Source organism: Scaptodrosophila lebanonensis, unplaced genomic scaffold, assembly GCF_003285725.1.
Source record: "Scaptodrosophila lebanonensis strain 11010-0011.00,11010-0021.00 unplaced genomic scaffold, SlebRS2 tig00001412-arrow-pilon, whole genome shotgun sequence".
NCBI classification, from domain to species: domain Eukaryota; kingdom Metazoa; phylum Arthropoda; class Insecta; order Diptera; family Drosophilidae; genus Scaptodrosophila; species Scaptodrosophila lebanonensis.
This window is the reverse complement of record NW_022060739.1, coordinates 7,234,560-7,248,550: the sequence shown is the minus strand read 5'-3', so window position 1 is coordinate 7,248,550 and position 13,991 is coordinate 7,234,560. Positions and strand designations below refer to the sequence as shown.

The 13,991-nt window shown below is 39.8% G+C and overlaps 2 protein-coding genes across 2 annotated transcripts; one reads left to right on the top strand and one right to left on the bottom strand.

Moving 5' to 3' along the window:
- Positions 1–3,376: 3,376 nt before the first annotated feature.
- LOC115631079 (clavesin-1) lies at positions 3,377–7,759 on the top strand. Its single transcript, XM_030527726.1, has 4 exons — positions 3,377–3,516; positions 3,673–3,948; positions 6,053–6,514; positions 7,140–7,759. Exons 2-4 carry the CDS (start codon positions 3,709–3,711, stop codon positions 7,320–7,322), a joined length of 885 nt encoding a protein of 294 aa, XP_030383586.1. The 5' UTR covers positions 3,377–3,516; positions 3,673–3,708; the 3' UTR covers positions 7,323–7,759.
- Positions 7,760–7,790: 31 nt separating this feature from the next.
- LOC115631078 (dihydrolipoyllysine-residue acetyltransferase component of pyruvate dehydrogenase complex, mitochondrial) lies at positions 7,791–11,926 on the bottom strand. The gene is made up of 7 exons (XM_030527725.1): positions 11,570–11,926; positions 10,848–11,029; positions 9,916–10,311; positions 9,587–9,813; positions 9,172–9,520; positions 8,410–8,512; positions 7,791–8,340 (listed from the first exon to the last, which is right to left on the bottom strand). Exons 1-7 carry the CDS (start codon positions 11,710–11,712, stop codon positions 8,211–8,213), a joined length of 1,530 nt encoding a protein of 509 aa, XP_030383585.1. The 5' UTR covers positions 11,713–11,926; the 3' UTR covers positions 7,791–8,210.
- Positions 11,927–13,991: the final 2,065 nt, after the last annotated feature.

The window sequence follows — 13,991 nt, the reverse complement described above, 5'->3', positions numbered from 1 at the left end:
CGTATTTCAGCCCCTTTATTGTGTCTACAAAAGTTTCCTGAAAACTTTCAGTTTTAGTTCAAAGTCTAAACACGAGCGGTCAAAAAACGAAATTCTAGGTAGTGTTTGGACCAATAAAATATTTATAAGTCCATATCTGGACTTTATCTAAATTGTAAAAACATTTGATGTGTAACTTTGTATTTCTTAGGGACTTATTCATCAGATCTTAGCCGCTTGGCAAACAGTTGCTGATATACACATCTATACATACAAACATATAAGTAGTAAGTACATATATATTGCCAACCAATACAGAAATCATTTAGAAACTAATACTCACAATCAACAACAGCAAGTGCTGTTGAATGGGTATGAATCGATTGCACCCACCTGTTTGTTGTTAGCCATTTGGCAAAGTTCATTAATAAAATACAAGTAGTAAAGGCATGATTTGTAAATGGATTATGTGACTAAACATAAGCAAATGTATATATGTAAGTATAGTAAGCATATATTGAGTGTGAAGTGGGAAATAAACATGACACCCACAATAATAGAGGTCTGTTGATAGCTCAGCAGCTGGGTGGGAGATGCTCTTGAGATAAGCGCAGCCGCATTTCTCAAGCTCCAATTGTTTCAAGCAACAACAAAAATATATCAGTTTTTTTACACTTGAAATTGAAAATAAGTTAGTGGCACACAAACACACTTAGCAATGCATGCGAACTGTGCCTGGGTGTGAGTGTGTGTGTTATCTTTTAACATATTTATGTGCTCATTAACGAAAGCAAAAACAGAAGCTCGATAAAGCGGCTTGCTCAGTAGCAACAATAACAACAACCACTACAATGGGCAGCAACTAAGCAACAACAAATAAATACGAAATCCAAATACTTGAACAGCATTGAAAACAAAGAAAAGGCGACGTCGACGACAATAATCGAATCAAGTGCGCAGACTTTGCCCTATGACTATATACTAGTCGTCCGTCAATCGGTCGCTTAGTCAATCAGTCAGTCCCTCAGTCAGTGGCTACTCTGCTTAGGCGCTGCTTAAAAGCTCAGCCAGCAGAGACAGAGGCAGCAGCAGCAGAGCGCAGCTGCAAGCATGGAAAACGGAGCAAAAATATATATTTATAACTATGTATATATGTGTGTGTACCACGTAGATTCGATTTCAAAAACAAGCTAACAATAACAACAATGTGAACACGTTTAGCGCTCGCAATACAATGATCAGTCAGAACAACAACAACACCAACAGCAGCAGTTATTATAAAAACAATAACAATACACCTGCACCTTTCATGCGTAGTCGAACAACAAAAATTTAGCAATACATGAAAATAACTGCCGCATTGATAAATGAAAGCACACACACACAAAGACAATACAGTTATTGGCCTTTTGTCTCTGTGTGTGTTTTCTTTTTCTTCCTTCCAATGTTTAAGCAACAACAACCACTGGCAGCCCACCCGCGCACAACGGTCAGCAACAGCGACGCTGACATCGACGCAAGACGCGTGCGCCGCCTAATCGATGATAAGATTAGTGGCTCGCAGCACGCAACTGCGCAGCTGCAGCGCTGCTAACGATTACGTCGCCATTTTTACTAAGCTGTTGTAGTTGTTGTTGCTGTTGGCAGCAACACTTTGTCTTTCGTTGCCACTGATAAGAACTACAAACATTATGATCAACTGAATAGATACAATAAATATAATAAACAATTTCTGTTAAGGCATTGAATGCATGGGAAGAGTAAATGGCTATTGTAGAAGCCTTCTTCACTCTTCTTGCATGCACCATGCCGAAATCGTTTACCAACACTACCCCAAATAATACGACTGGAGACAAGAGTCTGTGTCGCTGTAAAAGCTTCTGCTTTAGGGATTTAAATAAAGGACTGAAGAACAAACTAACGGCGTTTTGGTTTGTTGCACTAAAACTAAGTGAATTATTTTCTGCTACCACAGTATTTTGAAATAATTCAGCACGGCAAGGCTATGCGATCTAAACAGACGAACTGGATTCACAAAAAAAAAGCTTGGATGGTATCTTAGTTTTGGAAAGGAGCCTTTTTTGGTTGTTATTTTTATCGCATAGTTTCCTCTCCTGCCCCGCTTTAAAACATATTTTAAAACTCCCCAGGTTTTTATAATGATTCATATACCTAGATGTGAATCAAGCGGGCCTTTTTCTGGACCCTCTTCTTGACTTTCTGAGATAACGTTTCCAGGTTTCACTTGAGGATGACGTTCAGCACCATATAGATATGATTATTCTGGAAGTGAAGGACTGCAGTGCTAGTCAAAAACGTAAGTAATACGACATCGTATTAACCCAATGGTTAGACCAACGTCTGAGAAACTATAAGAAATGGTGTCTCTTCTTTTGTTTATACTTTAAAGGGTAACCAATTGACATTAACAGCAGGCTCTTGAAAGCAGTATCGTCTATGCAAAAGTGTAGATATCCAATGAAATAACAGAATCAAAATAAAGAGTTACAAAAAATTTAATTTTAAAATGTTTACAATAAATTTAAATTTGTAAGTATGTACTTTTAATTTTTTAGTAAATATATTCATGGTATTTCACACATGTACTAATTGGCAATACCTTTAATTCTAAAAAGACTCCGTCTGTTTTTCAAACAAAACTAGCCTGCGATTTAAATCTGTTGGTAAAAATGTATTTCCATTTTGAATACAAATGAAAAACAACTGGACATATTTGATTAATCATCGGTGTTTGGAAATTCAAAGGCGTTACTAACAGAATTTAAACATTTTATTATTATTATTTATTATTGTTTGAGTCAACAACAATAATAGTTTGTGTATCGCTTCAATTACTGCTGACTTTTCAACTTGATATATCGCTAATTACCATTTCTTCTAGGCTAAACAGAGACGAGGACGACAAAGGTAACACAGCTCATAAAAACGATGACGACAATCTCAGTAATTATTTTAATAATTAAGATGACGATGATGTTGTCGATGAAAACAAAAGCGCATGCGCTGCCGCTGGGGCAGACAAAGTTCAAGTTGAAGACACTGCCTCAAAGGGCGTGAGGTGATTGACAACGACCGGGGTCTCCAGGCATATCTATGTGTGTGTGTGTGTGTGTGCTGCTACCGTCAAGTTGTTGTTGGTGTTTTGTACAAACTTCTAGTAATGCCTTCGATAAGAAATAGAACGAACTTCAAGCCGATCCGCAGCGCTGCTGTCGCCATCGACGTCGACGCCAACGCCAACGAATTCGTGATAGCGCCGCTGCCTTTGCCGCTGCTGTTGCTGCTGCTGTCAATACTACGACTTATGTACATATGTATATACATTATAGACGGGCTGGCACACAACTCACAAGGGTTTTCAAACGCAAACCAAAATTCAGTTGACTTCAAACTCACGAGCCGCGAGGAAGCAAGACAAATATTAAGCAACAAAAGAAAACATCAACTTTAAAACGCGCGTGAAAAACCGTTAGTTAGTGCGTTTAGCCTGAGAATTTCAATTGCCGCTTTTGGGAGGTAAACATCAGATTAACAAAAATTTCCGTGAAAAGAAAAAAAAATAGCAGTTAATTTTCCCCTTTTGATTGTCGTGTAATTTTCCAAACGGACCTTCAGAAGCAAAATTACCAAAGTGATTTGAAAACTAATAGAAATGCATTTTTCCACACGCAGATCTAAATACACACACACACCCACATACACACAAATATGGCAACGCCCGATATTAGCGAAGAGGCTTTCAATCTACGTCTTGGATTTTTAAAGCCCGAAACTTTGGAAATCGCCAAAAACGAACTCCGCGAAACGGAGGAAGTGAAGCAGGCGGCCATCAAGGAGCTGCGAGAACTCCTGCATGCCACTCCAGAGATCAACTACAGAGACGATGATGCCTTCCTGGTCGTATTTCTGCGCGCCTGCCATTTCTATCCAAAGAGCGCTTTGGAGAAGGTGAGAATAACTTATCACTTGGATACATTCTTTTAATGTATTGATCGATAGTGAAGAATTTGCGTTGCTAGTATTAAGGGCTTCTGTTATCGTGCTTGAAAGGGCTTTAAAGTCTGAAAGAAAGATTGCATTAAATAACTTAAATAACTTAATAGATCATAAATACTATAATGCATGAAAAAAACAGTAAAAACAGCGAGAATTAGATATCTAGAGACTTATTAAGTTTACTGAATTGTTGAATAGCAAACACAATTTAAAGCACACTCTTAGCGCTGTTTTGAACTTCCCGGAATTTTACACGAAAAAGAGCCACAGCCCAATAAGTTAAATTAACTTCCAGTTCACAAATACTGGTCTTCTCTGCTAAATCGTTGATAGTGTAATTTATTGGACTTTTTGCTGTTTCGTGTACGTTTTTAACAAGCTTAAGAACACCCCAATAGGTGTATAGTATTTTAAATTTTGCATTATTATCTGACAATTCAGATGACTCGTTTGAAAGAAGGCGAAAGAAGGGCAGAAAAGTTGTCTTTAAATAAATAAATTTTTTATTTAAATAATAAAAGAAAGAACGTCCACATTAATGAACTTTTTACACATTTTAATATAAAAACTGACCTACGAAATTTCACACTACAATGTTAAATCTATATTGCTCTTTAAAATGTAATCTTTATAATTTTTAAGACAGGCCTCCTAAAATTTCAAGAACCAACGAATGCTGATTGTTTCATCGAGTATACAAAGATATGCCTTTAAAGATAAATTCAAAATATTAGATTTCTTACCTAAGAACATTCACTATCTTTGAATAAAATATTGGATATTGAATGATATTTATTTCAAAGCAATCCAAATATTAAACACTATAGAAATAAGCAGTCCTATTTTATCTGTATAGCTTAAATGACACTTGACTAGTACCTTTCTTCAAAGGCCTTCCTAACTCAGAGATAATGTCAATTACTTATCTTTAATGCATAACCAGAAAATCAGACAAAAAGTTGGTTCTCTCTACAAGCAGTCATATAGAAAATACTTTTCCATCCACCATCTAAATTCTTTTGATGTAGCATCTATCCTCGTCTATCCTCAAATCTGCTCTCGAATTCTATGCATTATCTTTAATGCACGAAAACATGTCAGGCGGCTATTTTTATAATCAAATCTGGCACATAGTTTCTACATAGCATCCGCACTAAGCTCTACTTAGCCACCACATGACGTCTGTAGTTGGCGGCTTATCAGTGTGATTGAAATAATTTATTGACAAGTCTGGTCTCTGAGACGCCTTGCAACTAAATACATGGGGAGTCTTGCTGCTTATCTTTAGAACCACAAACAGTCCCATTGCTTCGATTGCTGATCTTGGCAAAACTCAGCTATTGAATGTCGTCAAACAAAACAGTCAACGATCCCCCCACCTATAATCTCTCGAAGTCACCTCAAATGCTCCCTTACCCTGCCATTATCTATCACCGATTCCAAGCCCTGCTTCTCTCTTCTTATCTCTTCTTCTGAGACATTTTCCAATGAGTTCTATGACCTCAGCTGAGAAAACGCGTTAGTAAAGGCACGTTCCCTGTTGTGTCCAGAACTGTAACTATATGCGCTGACTCAGTAAATCCCGCTTCTCTTTCCGAGAACTTGGACAGGGGAAGAAGAAGAAGAAATTGTATGACAGCGCACGTAGCCTCGTCCAATGAATGCGAAGCGGCGACACAAATTCTCGAATTGATACGATTTTGAACCCGCTGACATACAAAACCATTTGGCAAAGCGGGCGCGATAAGCGCCAGCGCAACAAAATCGAACCAAATATAACCTAGCTTCCATGTATATATAGAGCAAAGCTATATAAATAATGCATGATGCCAATGTGCTCATGAGCTGATGTCTCTTTTCTGCATTGACGTGGCCGCGAACCTTCAACATGCCAGCCATAAAACTAAACACAGGCGCCATTTTCCTTTTATCACATCACATAACAGTACTTTATTATTATTTTATGATGGACAAATGGTCAGCTTATCAGTTACCAACTAGTATTTATAACGCCTACAATTCTGAATAACTATTTTTGGTAACTATTTCTTTGTAGATGAAAAGCACCGCCAGCTTCCGCAAGGAATACGCCGACCTAGTCCATGGCCTGTTGGTCGAACACGTGAAGGAGAAGTTCATTAAGGGCAGCGTCATTAATGTCCTGAAGAACTGTGATCAGAAGGGACGTCGTGTCCTGATCGTTAACTGCGGCAAACTGTGGGATCCCAGTGATATACCCTCCGAGGAAATCTTCCGCATGCTCTATATGGTCCACATAGCCGCACAGCTGGAGGAGGAGACCCAGGTGCGGGGCGTCGTCTGCATTATGGACTTCGATGGTCTGGCCATGAAGCAGGTGAAGGCCCTCTCGCCCAGTTTCTCAAAGCGTCTGCTGACCTTCATTCAGGACGCCATGCCCTTGCGCATGAAAGAGGTGCACTTTGTCAAGCAACCCTTCATATTCAACATGGTCTGGACCCTCTTCAAGCCCTTCGTCAAGGAGAAGCTGAACAAGCGCGTAAGTTGAGGGAAATACTTATGGCTTGGGAAATATTGTCGAAAGGTGGAAAATATCAGAACGTACCAAGGGCAGGGCCTTTTAAGGGATTTCTATAAGCATTCTTAATGCTTAGGGGTAGTTTAGATGATAACTAACCATTCTAATCGTAAAAAATGAACTACGAACTTGGATTTGTGAAGTGTTTTGGAATCCAAATGATTAGATTAACGAAAAGTCATCTATGAGTGATAAGATTGTTAAAGAGCTGAAAACATCAGAACATACCCCTAGCAAAGCCTTTTCTACATAATGCTATAAAGAATTAACTGACTTGAAAAGCCATATGGAGACTTCAAGATAGGAAAACGTAGTGCTTTTTTAAAATCAACGAAATATCAGTTCTTTTGAAAAAATCCCTTTTAAACAATTTTTTTAGCAATGATTTTTGTAACGGTTCTTTGCATGGTTCGGAATTAAAAAAAACCCCTATCAGTTGTTCTGAATCGAGAAAATTCTTTAAGTCGGTAAAATAGTCTTGAGTTTTAAAGAAAACATTTTAGATGGAATATATATATATATAGTCCACCTTAGTACCTCCAAAAATACAGCAACTAATTTCTATTCTGCATCTTCCTGTTTTCAGATGCATTTCCATGGCAGCGACATGAAATCCCTGCAGAAGTTCCTCGATCCCGCCTTCCTGCCGGCCAACTACAAAGGCACATTGCCCGCCATCGATTACGGCGGCAGCGAGTGGTTCCCCGCACTGGAAAAGCAGTCCGATTATGTGGCTGCCTGGAGCGAACTGGGGCCGGCCAAATGGTGACCGCCTAGCAGAGTTATTTAAGAACTAAATTTGAACAAATTTTTTTGTGGCATTTGAAAACGTTTGGGTTGGTTTCCCAACCAAATGCAGCAGTTTTAGATTCTAATGTGAAAGCTGGAGAGTCTCTCTCGTTGGAGCTCGTCTGAAATAGTCTTAAGATGCATTCAATCATTTCATATATAGCTTCTATTGACACCACCCTGAGCTTTCGATTTTCTGGCGACACACCCTACAAATGAGACACGTGCCTGAGACCCACGCCCAGCCAGACGACGAGCACTTAGTTTCTAGAAATTCGTCATCTGTGTGAGCGCTCAGCTGTAGTTTATGTTTATAATTGTAAATAAGTACTTTTTACAAATCGTACGTTTTCCTTTAGTAATGTATAGATAGATATTTTCAAAATAAATAAACTCTAGTTGCGTAAAGTGTAAAAATGTGATTTCGTTTCTGTTTCAAATTGGCTAGTTTGGGTGTTTTTTCTTTATTCAACGTCTTTTAACTTATCATACTTCGTATTTAGCTTCAAACAACCGATTCTCATACTATATACGATATCATATACCAAATCAAATTTAACAATTGCAAATGAGTCTTCTCGCTCTTCAATTTTTCTATGTTCGGTGTGAGTTCCAACAATATTACATGACTATTATAATTAGCTGTTAGAATGTGAGGATGGGATAAGATGGCCGATGGGTTCTATCGAGTCGCCGTGAACCAACTAAACAAAAATATACATTAACTATATAAAAACCGTAAGCGTTTAGACGCAAACATTAACCAGCCAGGCAGCGTAAAGTTTCTGCAACATATATTTTCTCTATATATGTGTATATATGTGTGTTGTTTTCTAGAGAGTAGTGTTGGTGCTTGAGTCGTCGATGCTTATAGTATCATATTTGCTGGATCTTCGACGAAGTTACGGAAGTGCTGCAACCACTGTGCGGCCACAGCGCCATCCACCACTCGATGATCGGCGCTTAGCGTAACAGTCAAGAGATTCACCTCCTTGAAGCTGCAATTGCAAATAATAGGAGGTGCATTAGAGATGAGCGGGTCGAGGCTTTAACTTTCAATGACTTACCCTTTAATATTGTCCGGGTCGAGTACAAGCTGCTTCGTTGTGGTGCCAATGGCTAAGATGCACGATTGCGGGGGATTTATGACGGCGCAGAACTGATTCACTCCTAAAAGTATGTAGAAATGAGTTCAATTAGTGAAAGAGAAACAATTTTTCACATCGCAAAATACCAGAATGGATGTACTCTTCTAAAAGTAAATGATTTATAATAAAGGTTGACTCTATTGTGTTCTTTTGAGAACTCTAGAATGGGTTTTCGGTGGAAATCATTCTGTTTCGCTCATGTTATGCATATTTTGTTTCTTTCAATTTTGATTTAAACCACTATTCTGTTTTATAAGGTTTCTTTAATATTTTGTCATATAAGGAGTTTTTTTTTGTAACTAAGAATATCTAAGAATATAAAAAACATATTATATGTATCCCATATTTTTACAAATATTAATTACACAACGCACTCTATCGAATTAGACATATGATTAAAATATGTGGACCTCAAATATTTTCAACAAAAGCTAAAGGAGAACTAGTTCTTGTTGTAATTCTTCAATTATTATATACGAGTATGTAGACATAAATATTGGTTTATAAGATTTATGCGATAGAAGTGGAAAAGGGCCCCTCTATTGACGAAATTTTATTTTTGCACAATCTTTGAGACAGACTTTGTCAAACAGAACTGGTTCTACTTGAAACTCCTGAAAAAGTTCACAGATCTACTGAGCTCAGTTCTAAACACCCCATTCACATTTCAATTTCACTTACCAAACATTCCAAGATTGGATACCGAAATGGTGCCGCCCTGGAATTCTTGTGGCTGAAGTTTGTTATCGCGCGCCTTGGCTGCCAATTCTTTAACATTCTTGGAGATTTCCAAGACACCTTTGCGATCAGCGCTAAAAATGATTGGCGTTATCAGACCCTTGTCCGTTGAGACAGCCACAGACACATCGACATCGTCGTATTGCCTAATGATCGTGTCCATCCATGCAGAATTGGCCTCGGGCACTTTGCGGCAGGCGATTGCAGTGGCCTTGATGATAAAGTCGTTTACGGATACGCGTGCTCCCTGTTTCTCGTACTTCTTGTTGACTAGAGCGCGGAACTTCAAGAGCTGTAAAAGAAGAATATAGACTGTGAGCGAGAGACAGGGAACGATTTTCTTAGTATCTTTACTTACTTTATCGACTTGACATTGCACAGTGACGTAATAATGTGGCAGTTTCTGCTTGGATTCCAGCAAGCGCTTGGCAATCACTCCACGTACGTTGGATACCGGTATGTCCTTGTAGCGAGCGGCTGTAGGGGCCGCCGCGGCTGGTGCAGGCGCCTTAGCTGCTGCTTTCTGGGCAGCCATGCCTGCAAGATCACCAGATTTTATTGAGCCATGCACGCCGGAGCCTTTGCCTGAACAAAAACTTGGTTAGTAACGCACAAACAGACAAGGGGAGATTTTAGTTGCAGGCATGTGCTGAGCATGCACAGCGGGAAGCGATTAGGGTACACCACCTTGTAAACGTAGTTGCTGAGCTTCAGCTAATTTTTTGGCCATGGGACTAGCATAGACACGGCCACCAGTGGGTTGGGCACTACCTGCTGGTGCTGCGGCTGGCGGTGGTGGCGGGGGTGGAGCGGCAGCGGCAACTGGAGCCGCGGGCGGAGGTGGAGGCGGTGCAGCAGCAGCGGGTGCTGGCGCTGCAGCTGCTGCCGCTGGCGGTGGGCCATCGTCTTTAAAGTCCTTGAAGGCAGCTATGCTGCCAGCATCGGGCACGATAATGCACACCAGTTGACCAACGGGAACATCCTTTGCACCACCAGGAACGAGAATTTTTGCCAGATATCCCTCCTCAGGCGTTTCAAAGCCCATGGTGGCCTTGTCCGTTTCAATTTCGCACAACAAATCGCCTGCAAAGTAAAACGGAAAGTAATTAGAAGATTTAATTATAAGAAGTTGCCAACCTTGACTTCCGAATATGCTTCAAGTATACCAAATTTATCTATTGAGAGCTACTTAATTTTTAAATCTTTCTTATTCCGAAAAAATTTGAGATAAGCATGTCTGTCCGTACGTCTGACTTCCCTCATGAATTTTGGTATAACCCCGTAATCTTTTATGGAACTAAAATAACACGATAGCTTAGGTGTCTATAGAGAATCGATCTAAGGTAAGACAAATGGCAATAATTCTTTAAATAAGAACGCGTTGTATTCGGAATAAAACTTATTCTGAAGAAACTGAAAAATTAACTAAAACTGTTTCCTTTCAATCGTGTTTCAATATTTCGATCAATTACCAATTTCAATCCCGCGTTATTCCTGTTTATTTCTTAATAAAAATAAAACCAATGTCTAATATACAATTTCAAATTTTAGGAAACTTGAAGAAAGCTATTTTTGCTTTGAAATAAAGCAACACTGATATTATTTGCCACTGGACTCACCTTCGTTCAGTTTGTCGCCCTCCTTCTTCTCCCAGCTGACAATGGAGCCCCGCTCCATGGTCGGCGATAGTGCCGGCAAGGGAACACGTATGTGCTCGGGCAGACTGGAGTAGGCGCGGGCAAAGTTGTAGCTCCATAGTGTAACTGGTTTCGGTTTTCTCAATGTGCCATTAAGTGTCGCTCTAGTAGAGACATTTTAAAAAGAAAGAAAACAAACCGAATAATTTATCACTGATTATGGATTTGCCAAATATCCACACATACATACATATATCAGCTGATTGTTGTATTTCAAAAAACACATACACACGGAAACACACACACACACACACACACACACATACACGCACATGGCCAAGTGTAAACAATTGCGGCGTCAACAAAAATAGCTCAATTAAAATAATCAGCCGCTGGCCACTATCACGATTCCATGCTATGGCTTCAGCATCACGCACTTCGCGTCGCCACACGCATGCAAATCACGCACACAACCACATGCACATCAATTTGACAGGCGGCTGCTGACTGATGCTGCTGCTACTGATACCACCGCCCCCTGCCGAACATTGCGTCGCCGTCAACCCACCGCCCTCCCTCACGAACATGAGTTCGCTGATGCAGCAGCGCTTGATTTGCAATATTACACAACACTTTCTAACCTCACTATAAATGCAGCAGCAGGCAGCGCCGTCGATATTTGAATTCTAATTTGTTGTTTTTACCTGATTGCCTGGAGATTTCGGGCATTGATCACCTGTGTGCTGAACGCACGCACTCCACAGGCCCCGCGTCGAGTTGTCGTTCTCAATAAGATCGAACGCAATGCATTCAGTTCGGTTCGTGTTGTTGCAAGGCAGCGCAGCATTATCCTTAACTTTTCGGCCTCGTCGTCGTCAGCGTCGTTGTCACTTCAAAATTTTGTTGGTTGCGTTGTGTGCGGGTTTGTGTCGGTGTGCGGCCGTAATTTAGAGTGGTTCTGTGTCAAATTCGCGGATCGAAAAATTAAACAAAGTGACTTATGCGGCCGACCTTATAACGTTAGTAGGTCATACGACACAAAGTATATATTTTGCTTATTTGTTTGACTTTGACGTTTCGATCCAATCATTCACAATGAGGTGTTGAAGGCAAGTGTGTGTGGGAGCAGCGACGGTTATCGATAGCCGAGTTGGCAGCACCAACAGCTGTTGCACAGCAGTTGCCTTCACTTGGCGCGCGCACTCATTTCAAATGTTCGAATAATTACATTCAGCGATTTACGAAAGCATACATTATTTATGACACCATTTGAGTGCATTTATGGATATTTATAGCCTCATATTTTAATTTGCGCAATAGAAAAGTTGCTCACATATAATGCGTTTGCGTATTCGCATAGATACGCTGATTTTTATACACTGTACTCAGAAGGTAAAAGGAGGTATTAGTTTAATACGAATGTATACTATATAACACACAGAAGGAGTGGCAGACCCCTAAAAGTATATATATTTATTTGATCATTATGACAAGACGATATAGCCATGTCCGTCCGTCCGCATGAACGCAAGAATCTCAGAAAGTATAAGAGCTATTTCATAAATAAATTACATAGATACATGTCATAAATAAATGAACTTAATATAAGCTGAAAGAAAGATTTTTGTGAGTCGGTAAAGGATATTAAAGCGTTGAGCCAGCCCGACTTTAGCTTTATATTCCTGTTTGAAATGTTTTCTATACCTAATTTACTTTACTGATATATTTCCATAAAAAGAGCGTGATTTTTTGCAATATTGCAGATGTTGTTTATTCTATAATGTACATATACCATAATGTTTAATTATGATGGCAATAAATATTTTGTTGGTTGTTTCAGCATTAGCTATGCATAATATTCTCTGCAAAAAAATCCGGTATATTTCCAATTGTAATATATGTAATAAAATGCACCTATGGGAATGTTTGATGCTGTACTGGCTTTAATTAACAAAAACTCGGCTTATACAAAAGCAAACCCTGCAAGGTTTTCTTGTGGATTTGAAGCTGATTAATTTTTCTTTTTTATTCCAATTTGACGCCTATCTTCCAAATTCCAATTGTCTTCAAAAGAATGTGTATTTATTGAGCTGACTGCTGCTGTACGTGAGGCATTTTTTTTTTTTTTTTTTTTTGGCAACAACATCGCCCACCTGTTTACAATCATCCCCACAAGCAATCCACAATGACCACCAAGAATAGGAACAAGAACGCAATTAATATTAATTTTTTGCGGGTTTATTGATTTATTTTTGTATTTTTATTGAGCATTGCTTCACACACTTCGAACGTACATCACCGCATATTGAGTGTACTTCAACATGTGCCGGGTTACAATCACACCAGAGCACCTGATGAAGTACAATAGACATGGGAGACAGAAGTAACAGGCAAAAAAATGAAACTACAAGACTAGTTTAATTTACAAGCTACGGTGCTCTTTCCTGGGACTGTTGATAGCGTCTCGCACCACGCGCGCTACTTCAGGTACCTGACTGAACGGAAACAACCAGCCCCGGTCACTGATTAGCGCGCATGACTAGAGACATGGTGGTGCTGTGGAAAGAGGTCCAAGATAAGCAACGCGAAGCAATCCAAGCCACACATTCATCCAGGTGGTAAGCGGGCACGTGTTACCAACCGAAATTGTGGTCCGAGTCCAAGTTGCCTGCTCTTTAAGTCCATATCATGGGGGCAGGGCAGGAGCAAACGACCTTGTGATTCTGCTCATGTCCAGATTTAAGGTTAACGATCTCTGCCTCTGTGTGTGTGTATGCACGCGACGCCGCAACCAATCGATGACTTCATGCTACTCACATACTTGCAGACACTGCTACATACATATGTATGTACATTTATACTCGTACATATGTATGTGCGAGTACATATCTGCTGCGTTTGTGTGTGAGCTTTTTGCCGTATGTTTTGCGCTTAAGCTTTGTCGCAGTGTCTTTTTTGCTTGGCCTGTGGAGTTTTGCAGCTTCGTTCGTTGATTTATGCAACAACAACAATGTCAAATTAGTCATATGTTTTAAGTTTCTTTGCACACCTTGTTTGTGCGCCTGTTGTGTGTGTATGTGTGTGTGCTAATGACCACATAGCAGCCACCAACCACACACCAGCGAG